Source organism: Scardinius erythrophthalmus (genome assembly GCF_964197995.2).
Source record: "Scardinius erythrophthalmus genome assembly, chromosome: 11".
In the NCBI taxonomy this organism is placed as follows: domain Eukaryota; kingdom Metazoa; phylum Chordata; class Actinopteri; order Cypriniformes; family Leuciscidae; genus Scardinius; species Scardinius erythrophthalmus.
This window is the reverse complement of record NC_138231.1, coordinates 9,865,570-9,880,761: the sequence shown is the minus strand read 5'-3', so window position 1 is coordinate 9,880,761 and position 15,192 is coordinate 9,865,570. Positions and strand designations below refer to the sequence as shown.

General features: G+C 36.4%; 2 protein-coding genes across 2 annotated transcripts in view; both read right to left on the bottom strand.

Annotated features, from left to right (window-relative positions):
- The window catches only part of rcan2 (regulator of calcineurin 2), an 81,402-nt gene extending 81,017 nt beyond the window's left edge, over window positions 1-385 (bottom strand). The window contains exon 1 of the mRNA XM_081379570.1: window positions 173-385. The gene's annotated coding sequence lies outside the window, so the exon portion shown is untranslated. The remainder of the gene's footprint in view (window positions 1-172) is intronic.
- Window positions 386-1,541: 1,156 nt separating this feature from the next.
- Window positions 1,542-14,896, bottom strand: cyp39a1 (cytochrome P450, family 39, subfamily A, polypeptide 1). The gene is made up of 12 exons (XM_081379474.1): window positions 14,638-14,896; window positions 13,388-13,523; window positions 13,056-13,230; window positions 12,636-12,785; window positions 12,352-12,445; window positions 11,502-11,597; window positions 11,320-11,410; window positions 10,398-10,531; window positions 9,983-10,078; window positions 8,985-9,073; window positions 3,598-3,685; window positions 1,542-2,436 (listed from the first exon to the last, which is right to left on the bottom strand). The coding sequence occupies exons 1-12, from the start codon at window positions 14,812-14,814 to the stop codon at window positions 2,368-2,370; spliced, it is 1,395 nt and encodes a 464-aa protein (XP_081235600.1). The 5' UTR covers window positions 14,815-14,896; the 3' UTR covers window positions 1,542-2,367.
- Between the last annotated feature and the right edge of the window lie 296 nt (window positions 14,897-15,192).

Below are 15,192 nucleotides of genomic sequence, written 5' to 3'. Positions count from 1 at the left end.
AATAGTAGCCTATGTAGTATACAACACTTAAAAAATCTACATTCATTTGACACTCTCTCGCTTTCTCTCTCTCTCTGAGCATTTATAAAAGCAGCAACACCTGTCAAAGCACTACAGTAGACTACAGATACTGGATGGTCTAATGGAGTAAGTCGACACGGTTTTTCGGTACCTGTGCGGGATGTGGCAGTCCGGTGTGCGTATCTTCTGTGCGGTGGCTTTGTCTCCCTCTCTTGCCTTCGTGAATCAAGCTCGCATTCCAGCTGCGATTCACTAATCTCCTGACGTTACTGCAGACAGCTTGATTCACCAATGACCGCCTCCCGGCATTCAAATTATGTTTGCTCAACCCACTAATGAAATGCAGCGCTGCGAGCGCGGGGGAGATTCTGGGACCAATAGCCTTCTCCTAAAAGCGAATATGCAAATTCCGAAACTACGTCAGAGGTTTCGCCAGCAGTTGGATGTTGCGGCGCTATGACACGTTCAGCAGGTTGTTTTTAGTAAATGTGGTGCAGGGCAAAGCAGAGATATCTCGAAATGAATTCTGTCAGACTCCAAAACACTTGCAGCATGGGTTGAATTGTGCGGTGAGTTGAATGCGACAAAATGTGATAGTGTTGTTTGTGGGTATCTAATTATACTATAGTAAAAAAAGAAACCCTGCTGAGAGAAACAATTGAAACTGGTTTGCTGGTCTACGCTGTTTTTTTTTTTAGCTGAAGACCAGATTTGCCAGGCTTGGAAACCAGCTTTTTTTTTTTTAAATCCCAGTGGTTCCTTTTATTATATTATTGCTTATTAATATAAGGCTCTATTATTAACAACATTTCAGCAGTGATTTATTTAACGTAATTTAATGCTTTTTTTTATTTACTTATAGCCCAATATGCCTAAGTAAATTCAGATTTGATGTGGCTGGCTAGATGTAATTAGTGCTCATGCTAAATATTAATTTGTATAGCTTTTGCCCTATTCAGTTAAACAAGGTAGCCTGACATCACCAGTGTACCTCATTACAAACTAGCTACAGGGTGAAATCACATCATCAAATATATCATATCATCATCATATATGACCACATGATGTGAAAAGGGAAGTTTCTGTGTAATTTTTGTATTATTGATCATGTTAATGAATGTTGAATTACAAAACTTGTATCATCTGATCAGTAGCATACAGTTGTTTTTGTATATTTTAGTTTTTAATTGATTCTTATATGGAAGAACAAGAATGTCTAATGAAATGCTTTATTTTGTTACATCACACCACTTTCGAGTATCCAAACATTAGCCTTCTGCTGAACATCTCTGGAATGTTGTAGGCTATTTGATGTACCTCCCATGATTTTGCAAAGTAGGCCATATTTCTGGATCCAACATCCTAGTTGATCCTGGATGAACATTCCTATCCTTTAAGATTTTAAGGTTAGGCTATGTTTGTTTGACAGGAAATTTGTTCCAAGATCAACAAAAGATGATGTTTGCTTGGCAAAATCACAGTCACATGGTTGGTAAGTAAATGGAAACATGAAGAAGAAGGAAACTTCTGCAGCGAAACATGTTATTTATTGAAACACAATTAAACTTGTTCTTTATTGAAACACTGCAAAGTGTTTACAACACCAGTGATTGATTCAATCAAGTACATCATCATATTTAATTAATGTAAACATTCTGTTTGCCTTACAAATTAAAGATGCTTGCACCCAAGCACATACAATTGCTCCATGTAACTTGTGCCATGTAATGTTTTATCCAAAAATGAGTGTACACAGATGCAGTGAAGAACATACAGACTATTAGACAGATGTGTTTATAGAAACAATCCTTTTCACCACTACAGAAAAGAAGCACAGTGTTTATACATATAATAATGTGTTTACATAGTTCTGCTTCACAAAAAAGAACCTCCACTTAGTATTATTGTCTATAAACCTTCTCTTTACTTTGTCCATATCATGCACAAGATGTTTAGCTGTAATATATGAGTGCAGTCGCATACGGGATCACATTTTGTTTATTTCATACATCCTGAAAATGATGAAGTCTCTCAGTTCGAGAGAGGAATTTCCACAACCTCATGCTTTCTGATATATATCATCTCTATTATGCCATCAGTTATATAAGAGGTTGACCCAACAAAACCGTAATATAAACAACTAATATCCTAAATTACCTTTAGCAATGTATGATTTTCTGGTTTAGTATTTGCCTGTGTCCAAGTCACTGTTTAACATTCACCATGATGCTTAGAACCTCTGAAGCTCAGCCCAGGATATTATGCAGTTGATCTCCACAACTCTAATGTCAAGACTGTCAACAGAGCTTTAAAGCAGTAGCACAGCCCTCTGAACACATGCATGCTCTATCTGTGCTTGTATCTCACTGTACAGGGTCCATCTGGCTGCTGGGTTCCCACCAAATGCAGAGGGCTCTACAAGAAGCAGATACATATATTTACCAAGTGCAGTGACCACACATACACACATACATGCAGTGATGTACAACCCCAGTAAGTATTTTACAATGTATGAATTTACTGCATTATGCAAAAAATACTGTATAAAAAGAAATGGCATTCGCAAACAAATGATTTAACTTTCTAAGCGTTTTTAAGCGTTTTATCCAAATCTATATACTGTAACTACACCACCGTTCAAAATATTTTTTTAATGTTTTTGAAAGAAGTCTCTTTCATTTATTTTATTAAAAATACACTAAAACAATAATATTGTGGAACATTATTACAATTTAATATGACTGTTTTCTATTTGAATATATTTTCAAATGTAATTTATTCCTGTGATGGCAAAGCTGAATTTTCAGAATTTTTACCGCATGCTTTTGAACATTAGTGTATATATTGTTTTATAATATTATTTATAATTTTCATATGGAAATGTTGCTTGATAGTAAAAATAAAGAAATTTCGGTAACACTTTACATTAAGGATTCATTAGTTAACTTCATTAGTTAACATGAACTAATAATGAACTGCACTTCTACAGCATTTATTAATCTTTGTTAATGTTAATTTAAACATTTACTAACACATTATTAAAAATCAAAAGTTGTATTAGTTAACATTAGTTAATGCACTGTGAACTGACATGAACAAATAATGAACAGCTGGATTTTTATTAACAAAGATGAACAAATACAGTAACAAATGTGTTGCTCATTGTTAGTTCATGTTAGTTAATAACTAATGTTAACAAATGAAACCTTCAAATTTAAGTATCAACAATTTATCAAGTTGCTGTAAAACAGAAATGTTGTTCCTGATCCTGTCCAAAGAAAGGTACTGTATACACTTATGACCCATTCATGAATGCATGATTCATATCTAGATCCACGCTCCTGGAATGAACTTGGTCGTTGGTGGGCGAAACTTACAGTTATTTTTGGTCAGGCCTGAGAATTGCAAGGGTAAAGAGCAGGACGGTGCTTAAGCATTAGATTGGGCCCTTGTTGGGTAAATACTGCCATAGGAACACATCTGGAAATGATTAACCTAATGCCTACTTTGAAGCCATCTCTTTCAAGGCTCATTTACCATTCTCTATTGGATGTTACTCTTTCTCAGGCTGCTTACCGGTTTAGGCACTGGATCCAACAGGGTGAATTCAAACTTGTGGAGGATGAGGGCAACAAACATATGCAATTCCATAATGGCGTACCACCTGATGACACAATAAAGAACAAGTGGTTCATTTTCTTTTTCATGTGCTCTTTCTCATTAAGAACATTTTCTAGAAGCAAACTCATCGCTCTGAAGTGCTCATCACTTCACAAGCCGGCTTGAATAGAATGTGTATTAGTATTCCGATGGAATATTGCATGCTGTCTAGCTGCCTCCCTCCCTCGAGTGCTACTGAATACTGGGAAAACTGTGATTGAAATTGTAGGTAGAAAAGCAAAATGTGAATGAATGTCTTGTATTGCGTTCAAATTCCAGGTGCATTCATAGCCACAGTGGCCTTGTTTGGCGGATGAGGGAAGAGGAATATTTGATGCAGTGGAGTGCAAGAATGAAAGATTCCTGGGTGAGACAGAGAAAGGAATAATGCCAGGCAATAAAGGGAGGGCGAGAGATGCAAGTCATGATTCTTGAAATAATCATCCCAAATAACCTTGAGGGCCGTGACTCATTCAGGGGCACTGTGTTAGTGACGCAAGTAGCAATCTCCTAACATGATCAAAATCAAATCAGATTGAGTGAGAAAAATGAAATACGTGGGTGTGCCACACTCAGTGTACTAATTTATGGCCATGTCCAGCTGAGAGATCTATACAAGCCTGAGAAATCATTACAGAGCCGCCTTATGACAATGTGACATTTGACTGCAGGAAGTTGGTAAGCATAGATTGAATATTTCAATGGCATTTTAAATTATTCCAGAGAGAATGTGATAGTGATGTTAAAGGGGTCATCGGATGCCCATTTTCCACAAATTGGTATGATTCTTTAGGGTCTTCATGTAAAGTTTGAAACATACTTTGGTTAAAATTTTACCTTTTTACCTCCTGAAAAACAGCTCTGTTCACAGCAACCCATTTCGGTGCATGTCTCTTTAAATGATAATGAGCAACTGCTCACCCCACCCCTCTCTTCCGTGGGGCGTGTCGACACATAAAGTGCTGCCTTGGCGGACAGTATACAAATGGCTGAGGGCGGAAATATGCTAATACAGGACAGTCCGTCAGTGGTCATGGGCGGAGCATGAGCAACATCATATTGCTCAGAAAATCCAAACGGCTTGATTATTGAGAGTGTTTAGGCTTTTTGAGGATTAAAAAAAAAGGAGTGAATGGATTTTTTTTTTCATTGTATGGTGGTTGTGTCCACACTGCAAAGACACATTTATATGCAAACACCATATAAAAGGGAATTTTGCATCCGATGACCCCTTTAAATGGTGCTATGCAGTGTTGGGGTAATGTAACGCGAGTTTCCAACTAACTAGAAAAGTAATGCATTATTTAATGCAAAGTTACTTACAAATTAGTAACGCAAGTTACTTTGTTTTCCCAATTATTAACTGACACCACTCCTGTTCCCATTGTTGAGAGAAATCGGGAGTGAGGTGCAAGTGTTGTGTACGCTGTGTAAACATAATGGTTATAGTAGTTCTGGACTAAATGTGAGCATGCATTTACTGATCTCACTTACACAAAAAACAGATTCAGTATTCCTCAAAATTAATAAAAACAGTAATATTCTAACTCAGAATATAATGCAAACCGGCAATAGTTAAATGTTAAACAACACCACTACTTTATGTATTTACTCTTACTCTATTAACCAGTGCTTTCGATGATCCAGTTCAACCAAACCATAAGCAAAAAATGACTTTACAGTAGATAAACATCTAATTGTAGTTTAATTTTTTATGTAGTTTTATATTGCTGAAATAAAAGTGTTGAACTCTCTTCTACTGCGTCCTATTCTTCTGCAATCCAGGATGGCAGCAAAACTGAAAGGTTTGTTTGAGCTGCGCCTTCTACTGTACAGGCGTAAATGTACATTTCCTTCAGCCTGAGGCTTATTTATTTAACTTTTGTGTGAAAGGGACTTTACATTTGCCAAAAATATAACTTTTTTTTTGTTATTAAAAAACAAACAAGCAAGCCCTGACCAGGTGAGGAAAATGAATGCAAAAGTAACGCATTACCATCAAAATAACACAGTTAGAAACTTTTTTTAGGGAGTAACATAATATTGTAACACATTACATTTAAAAGTAACTTTCCCCAACACTGGTGCTATGCATATTAGAAAATGAATTTTATATATTTTTTTATATTTGTTTAAATAATTCATGATTTCATTTTTTTTTTATTAGCTCCCAATACATCTGCCTTCCTCTCTATATTACTCCACCTGTCTCTTACATTTTTATTATCTGTTTCTCCATCTCATATATTCCCAGACTGATAATCATAGATGCATCTGTTCTGGAGGGTTTCGAAAGGTCACTGGTCAGTGCCTATGCTTTTGATCTTCCTGTGCAGCTGGGAAAGTTCTTCCAGTATTTATACATCTCTATTAACGTCATACTGACCCCGGCTGCACACTCCCCATGGTCTTGATGATGTCATCAGCAGGGGCCCAAAGGGCTCGGACATTAGGGCCAAGAATGCTCAGTGCAACATAAAAGCAGTGCCATGGATTTATATCAACATGGCACTATATCAGGAATGGGACCATAGTGCACACTATCAATAATGCAGCTCCATGATTTACAAGCATCACCTGTAAATCGAATCACACGCTGGCAAAGTTCTAGGTGGTAACAGCTATGAACTTTTCGTGCCAGCCTTGGTGTAAATAACCCAAGGGAACTGACATTCTCATCAATAGAGCCAAAGGGGAAACAATGGGCTGGTGCAGCTTGTGGCATTTGCTATAGGCCAAGTACAACCCATAGTGTTCCTGCTACAGGCTAAAGACTCTGACCAAACCTTGAAGGCAAAAACAGCCCCGAGAGCATTTAAGGTGCAATAAGCGATTTCTGAGAAACGCTGTTGAAAGTGAATCGGACCGAGCACCCCAAAACACTAGTAGCCAATCAGAAGTAGGGGGCGTGTCCACTCATGATTGACAGAGAGTGGAGGACAGAGAGTGAGCAAGAGAGAGATTTGAAGAAAGACTAGAAAGAGAGATGGCTGAGAGACATTGCAAAAGAGAAAAAGAATGGAAAAAGAATGGTTATGATCAGGCAAGAGCGTTATAGGCGTTAATATTAGAAAAGCTTTCCAGCGCTGAAGAGACCTAAGCGGGAAAGCCTAAAAACGGTCCTTGAGGTTATGTTGTTTCAGCTGTACATATGAGCATTATTGGTTTTACTATTTTTAACAGAACGATATGCTGTGGTAATGTTAGCTATTATAACAGGACAGTTTTGAGTGTCATTGTTTGTCTGGGGCTGGTGTGCTGCTGGTGCTTAATAATAACAAACTCTTGCTTTTTATATACTGGATGTACAGTATGTTAATTTTTTGTTCTTGTTGTTCGTTCGTCATATTTGTTCTGTTTTTCGCAAAGCATTATTTTTGCATTGCTTCAGTTTTGATAATGAGACATCCCCTCTTTCATTGCGTGTTGTGCATTTTGGGGGTGGAGCAACAAAGGGAGGGGTGTGTTTGTTTGATTTTAGGGCTGTCAAAATCAATGCGTTTATTTTCTTAAGTTTAAAGGTTGTATCAGTGATTTCAGGCCCAAAAAAAAAAGATCACATTCATCTATGGTGATTGGTTGGAACACTATTTGTTTTGGTTTTGAGTGGTTGGTGAATCCAATTGTTTTTGTGTGCAGATCTCAGAGCCTAGGCTGCCTACAGAGACGCGTTTTTTTGACGGCATGCTTATGGGGCGGGCAGCTAGCGGATCGTTAGCAAAGATTAGATGAATGTGATCTTTTTTTGGGGGGCCTGAAATCACTGATACAACCTTTAACACTTTAAAAATATTTAGCGCAATTAACGCAGCATCCGTTTTTCCTGTCATCCTATAGTATATGATCACGCTATCATTCATTCAAGTGCTATTAAACCATTCAAGCGCGAAAAGACGAAAATTCACACAGAATGCCACTTCAGACAGCACGTAGCCGCATTGAGTTCTCTTTCGCGCTTCAACGGACAAAAACACACAAAAGTATGCCCAAATGTCCGCTTTGTCAAGTATACTCGTAAGCATTATCCTCATTTTTAATGAGCTAAATAAAGCCTTAAATTACCGTAAAGAGTTGTGTGTCATATCTGCACAGGTCTTAAAGTGACAGAAGCCTAATAAACCTGCTTCTGTCACTGATGTTAATCAGCTCGTCTGCTCTTGACTGATCTTTTGTAAGTTTAATATAGATTAATCTATATTTAATTAATTTTTTATGACTGTGAAGTGTTTGATAACTTCAATTTCTGTATATTTCCTACCTGTTAGATCAAATATTTAGTTATTTCTACATGAAATTATTACAATATAAAAATATATTAAAAACGTTAATGTTAGGTGCGATTAATTACAGAAAAAAATGTGCGGTACATTTTTTAATCGATTGACAGCACTAGTTGATTTCAGATATCAACAGTGTTTTTTCAGAATTCGCTTACTGCAATTACTTTTTTTTGTGCATGATTTAAGCTAATTAGTATGATACCATTGTTGTCAGATTTTATTGCAATTTTTTTTTTTTTATTGCTGACTTAAATGTAATCTTGACTAAGGTTTCTATAGATTTCAGTCTTTCCCCATTCGAGTAACCTGGAGCTGTACGTGCTTGACTGGAAAAGGAACTAAAATGCAGCCAGATGTGCAAGGCATGAAAGCACTAACATCTCTAAACTGACTTCATGAAAGATGCAACAAGTTCAATTGTGTTATACAAACTTCAGAGAAGTTCAAGACAAAGACCAGCTGTCAAAGGAAAAAGAAACAATGATCAGCACTATGACGCATGAAAATATACATTTAAAAAAAAATGAAATTTTGTTCCTTAGTATTTCATTAGTTAAAATAATTTACAATTTTATTTAATGGAATTGTTTCCCAGCATGCCAGTGGCATTGTGTTGACACTGGTGGTTGTGATTGTTGCCCCTTTGAGTAATAAGTGATGCGTGTCAACTGTCAAGTGCATCTTTTTCCTTAAATATGTTGTTGTCACCATTGTGGTTTATGTGATGGATGTTAAGGATGAAAATTTTGGATGAAGAAATTGTTATAAAAACAATCGATGTGTTGCAATATGTTGTCTTTTACACTTTCTGTAGCAAATGTTTGACAAAAACCTGAAAATTAAATGTTTTTGTTTTTTTTTACAGTTAAACAATTTCATCTAGAATACATGAATTTTTTTTTTTTATTATATTATTTATATATTTAATTACATGGAATACCTTCCTCAATTTAAGTTTATTGAATGTCAATTTTTTAAGTGTACACAAAGATTATTTCGTATAAACACAACAGTTTTTCTAACCTTCCTGGGCACTGATTTTTCCCCCCTCCAAATGCCACAAACCCTTCCAAGAGGACATTCTTTTCTAAATCTGCCTTTTCCCATCGTTCCTGTGGGAAGAAAAGTTTCATTAAAAATAATCCACTCAGACGAGGGCCAGTCCAGAATACACCAGCAGAGCCCATCTTCCAGCACTCCAAGGTTTAATTTAATAACAAGACATATTAACAGTAATCTCTGAATAACTTTCAATGCAATGTCCATCCGTTCACTAATGCGGCTCTATTGTGCGCATAAATCAGTAATTGCTCGAGTTGCATTAGCAACTCAAAAGCCGAAAAAATTAAAGCAACTTTTGAATTGGTCAAAAAGTCCAGCCCTCCAAGGTTTTCATAGATTCAAAACAATTTGTATTGAATAAATAGTTTTACACTGGACAAGAATACTGAATGTTCATTTAGACAGCAGTCATATCCATTCAGTGTGTAAAATATTTAAGTGCATTTCCACTGTTAGAGAGAGAGAGTTTTTACTAACAGAGTGGCTTTACAGTATAGATGTACAGTAGGTCTTACCCAGTCTCTGTGAGTGGTGATATTTCTTTCAAGACATTAGTAGACAGACATTGAATGAAATCTCTATAGGCCTTTGCCGGAAGGTTCATTGTGAAGATAACTGTCAGGCCTATTATTCCTGTTTTAATGGAGCACAGCTGGAGTTTTAAGCACATTGTGACCAGCACTCCACAGCTTGCCAGACAAACTGGAAGGAAGTTTTATTGAAAGAAAATACTAATAAAAGAGATGCCGGTTCTGTCTTTGATACCTCATAGAGCAAAAAAAACTATGTAAAAAGACTCCTCAAAAAGTGCAGGAACATTTAATAGTAAAGCACTTTACTTGCTGGGGAAAAGCATTTTATGAGCATGTGTCTTGTGTCTATTTTATTTTGGTTTATAGTGGAATTTGGGTTAACCTCATCCTGTGGCTGAGGTCATTCGGAAAGGTGAAGTTACTCACAGGTTTGAAATCTTCCGGGTCTGGGAAATACTTGGGGTTTCGGTGAGCCCAGTAAGGAGACAACATCAGCATGTCTCCAGGTGGGATAATATAATTCTGAAAGCAGAAAACACACATAACATAAATACAGTTCCTTTTTAGCTGACAGAAAGCCTGTTAATGTTTGCTTTGTAGCCTCTCTCTCTCTCTCTCTCTCTCTCTCTCTCTCTCTCTCTCTCTCTCTCTCTCTCTCTCTTATGGATAGGGATTTTAGGAATGAAATAGCTTTTCTCTCCTTTATTTTATGGTTTATATTAAAACACAGGAAAGATGCTGTTTATCTATGTGCTACTATAGTATGTATTCTGCATAAATCCAAGAGAAACACTGGAAAAAACAAAATAGATTGAACACTGAATAATCTGTCATGGCTGACCTGTAATTTGAGAGGTCGCACTACTTTACGAGTGATGGCTCCAGGGGCCCTCAGCCGAATGCCTTCCATGATACACCACTTCACATATGGCATCCGCTGTAAGTCATCTAGGGTCACCTTTGTCTTCTCCTTGTCTTAAATGCAAAGCAAACACACAAGCACTATAGTGACTATCCATAGCCTTAAGTACTACTGATGTGTGCTTAAGAGAATGTCTAATTCACAATGAACAAAGCCTGGTTGGATCTGTCTACTCTACACAGAAGCACAATGATACTTATATCCTATTTAACTGTCATATGCTGTTGCATTATGCATATAGAGGTGCATATGGTTAATTTCGACAACATGCAAATAATGATTATTAGTGCATATGAAAATATAATCTTATTTTCTGAACAGATTTGTAAGGCTTGTCAAACACAATGCATGAGAGCTTGCTGTCCTCTAGTGGATTTGTGAGGAAATTCATGAATAAGTGGTCCCAAATATTGAGAGACAGCATAATGTAACTATATAATATAGTTTCTTGAGCAGCAAATCAGCATATTCGAATGATTTCTGAAGGATCATGTGACACTGAAGACTGGAGTAATGATGCTGAAAATTCAGCTTTGCCATCACAGGAATAAATTACATTTTAAAATATATTAAAAATAAATAAACTGATATTTAATATTATTACAATATATACTGTATTTTATTTAATAAATGCAGCCTTGATGAGCATAAGAGACTACAAAAAGTCAAAAGCATTGGAAAATCTTTTAGACACCCACATTTTTTAAGTTAGTTTATGTTCATAATGAAAGCAACCATAAAATGCTACCAAATATATCAGGCTTTTTGTCTAATGTTGGCTGAGAGTATGGGAGGGGCTGTAAAGATAGAAACCCATTTGTTTTGAGAGATTGGTTTTTACCTTGGTCACCGAGTGCAGTGCTGATCTGATCCATTGCAATCTTATACACTTCAGGATTGGACACAATAAAAGCAATGGCCCAAAATGTTATCTAGAATAAAGTGAAACGTTTGGTCTCAGTAACATTCTGTTCATCTGTTAATCTGGGTTCACACCAGCACTGACATAAACCTCTCACTTACTGGTATAGCATTTGCCAGGGAAGCCCAAAGCAAAAGTAAACCATAATTTGGTAGATATTTGTCAGCTACTGAAGTAGTCAGGTGCTGTAGTAAAGTCTAAGGAGAAACAGTGACAGATTAGGAACTCTTTGGCTTTAACTGCATTATTAAAGGGATAGTTCACCCAAAAATGAAAATTCTGTCATCCTTTACTCACCCTCATATCTTTACAAACCTGTATGCATTTCTTTCTTCTGCTTAACACAAAAGAAGATATGTTGATAACCACAGTTTCAATTCCCATTGACTTCCATAATATTTTTGTCCATACAATAGAAGTCAATGGGAACCAAATCTATTTTGTTACCAACCATCTTCAAAAACTAATACAGGTTTGGAATGACATGATAACAGAATTTACATTTTTGGGTACACTATTCCTTTAAACAATAGAAATAGAAAGAGTCTATTATGCTGATTCCAAATATACATATATGATAATGAGAAGAACAAAACTGTGAAATTTCAAATGTCTTATTGTCCTACAAAAAAGGCTTGGAAGCCTGACTGAAACTCTTTAGCTCCCTCTATTGTGCAAACATGTTCATACATTTATACATTTAACATATCAATAAGGAATTATCCAGTTTGGCATATGCCATAGGTTTTGAGATCAACATCTTAAGTAAAAATTGAAATAATTTCACACTGTTTTTGACAGTACTGGATAGAGAGTGAAACATTTGGCCGATATAAGCACCCCATTTCGGTTTCCAGGGATTTTAAAAACTTTTAAGATCTCAATAAAGGCCATAGCTGTCTTTTATCATCAACATGTGGAGGAATCTTTGGTATAGATTACCTATATTACCTTTCCATAACTCTCACTGTAGAGAGTCTCCTCTGCGTTGGCAACCATATTTCTTAGCAGAGAAATGAGCCATTGCTTTGAGTTTGCCCATTCCCTGAAGACAGAAAAGAAACATCCTTTACCTGTTTGGCTAAAGATGTTTTGAATGCATAGAAATATATGTAGATATGCAAAACGCTCAGTCGAGTATCGTTTTAAGTAACTTGTGGAAACATGATTAAGGAGACTAATTGTGTTTAATAATTGCAGTTTTCAGTCAAATTGTGGCAGTACCACTCACATACTTCAGGAACATGTCTGGGAGTTGGGAGCCATACTCAAATCCATCATCATATGTTGTGAACTTCTCAAGGAACGCCTGCCTGGATAGGGCACTACTGGGGGAGTTACATCGGCCCAGTAAGTTACTCATCACTGCTGGATACATAACACTCCTGAAAACAAGTTTAGAAGTGTCTAATTTAGTTTTAAAGAACAGTTTTTACTTGAATTTATCTTGTCAGATTGCAGGATTAATGTAGCGGATTATAATATATTATAGTCTACATATCATAAGCATAATCTAATGATGTGCAGCGGCATTACTAGGCACAGAATTTCTAATTTACGTGTTAACCAGTTGCTGCAAAATGTATGGAAGGTATCTACTGTTCTCTACGGGGAACTTTAGCACAATGTAAATAATTGATGTGAGAAGACTATACTTGATGAGTTCATTTAGCTGTCCAGATCCTTCGCTTCCAAGGCTCTCCAAATGGTCATTAAATTCTTCACAGAGATGAGCGGAGAGCATTGCCGTGTTGCCCGGAGTCAGTCTGCCCTTGATTATGTTGATACAGGTCGGATGGGTCTTAAAGAAACTGTCTTTGCTGATAGAAGCTGGACAGGAACGCAAACAAGGTTAACATGAGTAATCACATTATCACTGACTACAATATTGATGACGTTCATCTTATATTGAGTTCAGTCAGTTCTAAGGTCACGTGTAAAAGAGTAATCGCATAGATTCAAATTTATTGCATTTATTGCATTGTACCTGTGTTGTAAACAGGTTCTTGCACTGCTTGTTCAAAATCAACATCTTTGGAAGAGAAAAAAGCTCGGAAGTCCTCATTTAGGGTCACAAATGTCAGTCTCTTCCCAGCAGCTACAACTGTGAAAACTGGTCCATACTAGGGGGAAAAAATGCTATTATAGTTTTAGGAATTGTATTTTATTATTTCTATTTCATAGCAATGATAACATCAATGAAAAAATACAGGATAAAACAGGCAATTTATTTAGTGACCCCCTAGTGAACCTTAAAAGACTTGAAAGCACTCTTTTTGTGTGATTTTTGCCTTGGCAGAAGCAATTACTGAATTTTAGAGCAGTTGTCCATTCAGCAAACCTCTCATTAGCGTCGATGCTTTCACAGAACTGGCACAGTCGTGCCCAGAACAAAAATTGTGTCAAAAAAGGCCACTGTGTGCAGCTCCTGCCCTAGTTGCATAAATTAATGATGCTGAACTGAGCTGTCCTCAAACTCGGTTAGTATGGCACAGCTCAAAAACAAAACACACCAAGATTAGCCATAGGGCTCCAGCACAGTGTCTGGGTTATATTTGTTCAGTTGGTAATGAAAGTATAAACAGCCAGCCATCACAAAAAAAAAAAAAAAAAAAAAAATCTTGCAATCCCACAATGTTAATAAATATGCCTGTATTATGTATATATGCAAGCATGGTAAAGCAATTATTTTTTTTTTGTTTAGATAGAAAGCCTGATTGTACATTCTCTAATATAATTATATTGATTATATAATATAAATAATGTGCAGCTAACTTTAAAAGAAAACGTAAAACATACAATTATAATGCATATCTGTTATTTTTAAAATTTTAATTACCACACTGTGCTTTTAAATTTTTCGCATAATATTTGAGTGCAGCAGGTTCATCACAATTTGCATGGGAGGAGCTGGACTTCTGAACCCAATGGCAGACCAAACCTGTAGGATTTATGCCACAGACAATTTGCAGACTTTTAAATACAGTTTTTTTTTTGTTGTTGTTTTTTTTTTTTTTTTTTTTTTTTCATATTTTGTGGAAAAAAATTAACACTGAAATCAAATTTCAGAAATCCCACTGCACTGTCACTTGCATAAATGAAAATTAGTATATTAATTAGTATTAGTATATAACATATATACTAGTATATAATGTATATAATAATATATAATTATATAGACTAGGCTATATAGTTATAATTCTTCATGCAAGTAATTTTCTCGAAGGGCAAACTTACTTTGGCTCTGGCTTGCTGGATGAAATGCAAAGGTGCTTTGCCAAATTCAAAAGCAGCTCCAAACCAAGGTATCCAACCTCTTATGCATGGAGGAGCATTGGGGTGACTTTTACCAAAAATAAGATGAAAAGAAATAATCACAATAGACACAGTCAAAATTAAAGTAATCCATTCCATCGCAATCTAGAGTGCAATGATGCTCGACTGGAACGCATATGATGAGTCTGTGTGGAAAAAGTCCTGTTAACATATCTGTATCAGATAGGATTCCCTCATTACGAACTCTGAGCCATGACCCCCCCCCCCCCCCCCACCACCACACCGCTAACCCCTCCCACCACACCGCTAACCCCTCCCACTCTAAACAATTGTATCATTAGCCTCTCCTATTACAACACTAACCCCTCCCACACTCTTCTCACACCACGACATAACCACTCCTACTGTATTTTTTTTAATCTCGGTAGCCCATCCCACTGTGCGACAGGTGTTGCTACTTGAAGGATATCGCACTGCTGACTGAGCAGTTTATTTACATTCAGTTGATCTAGATAT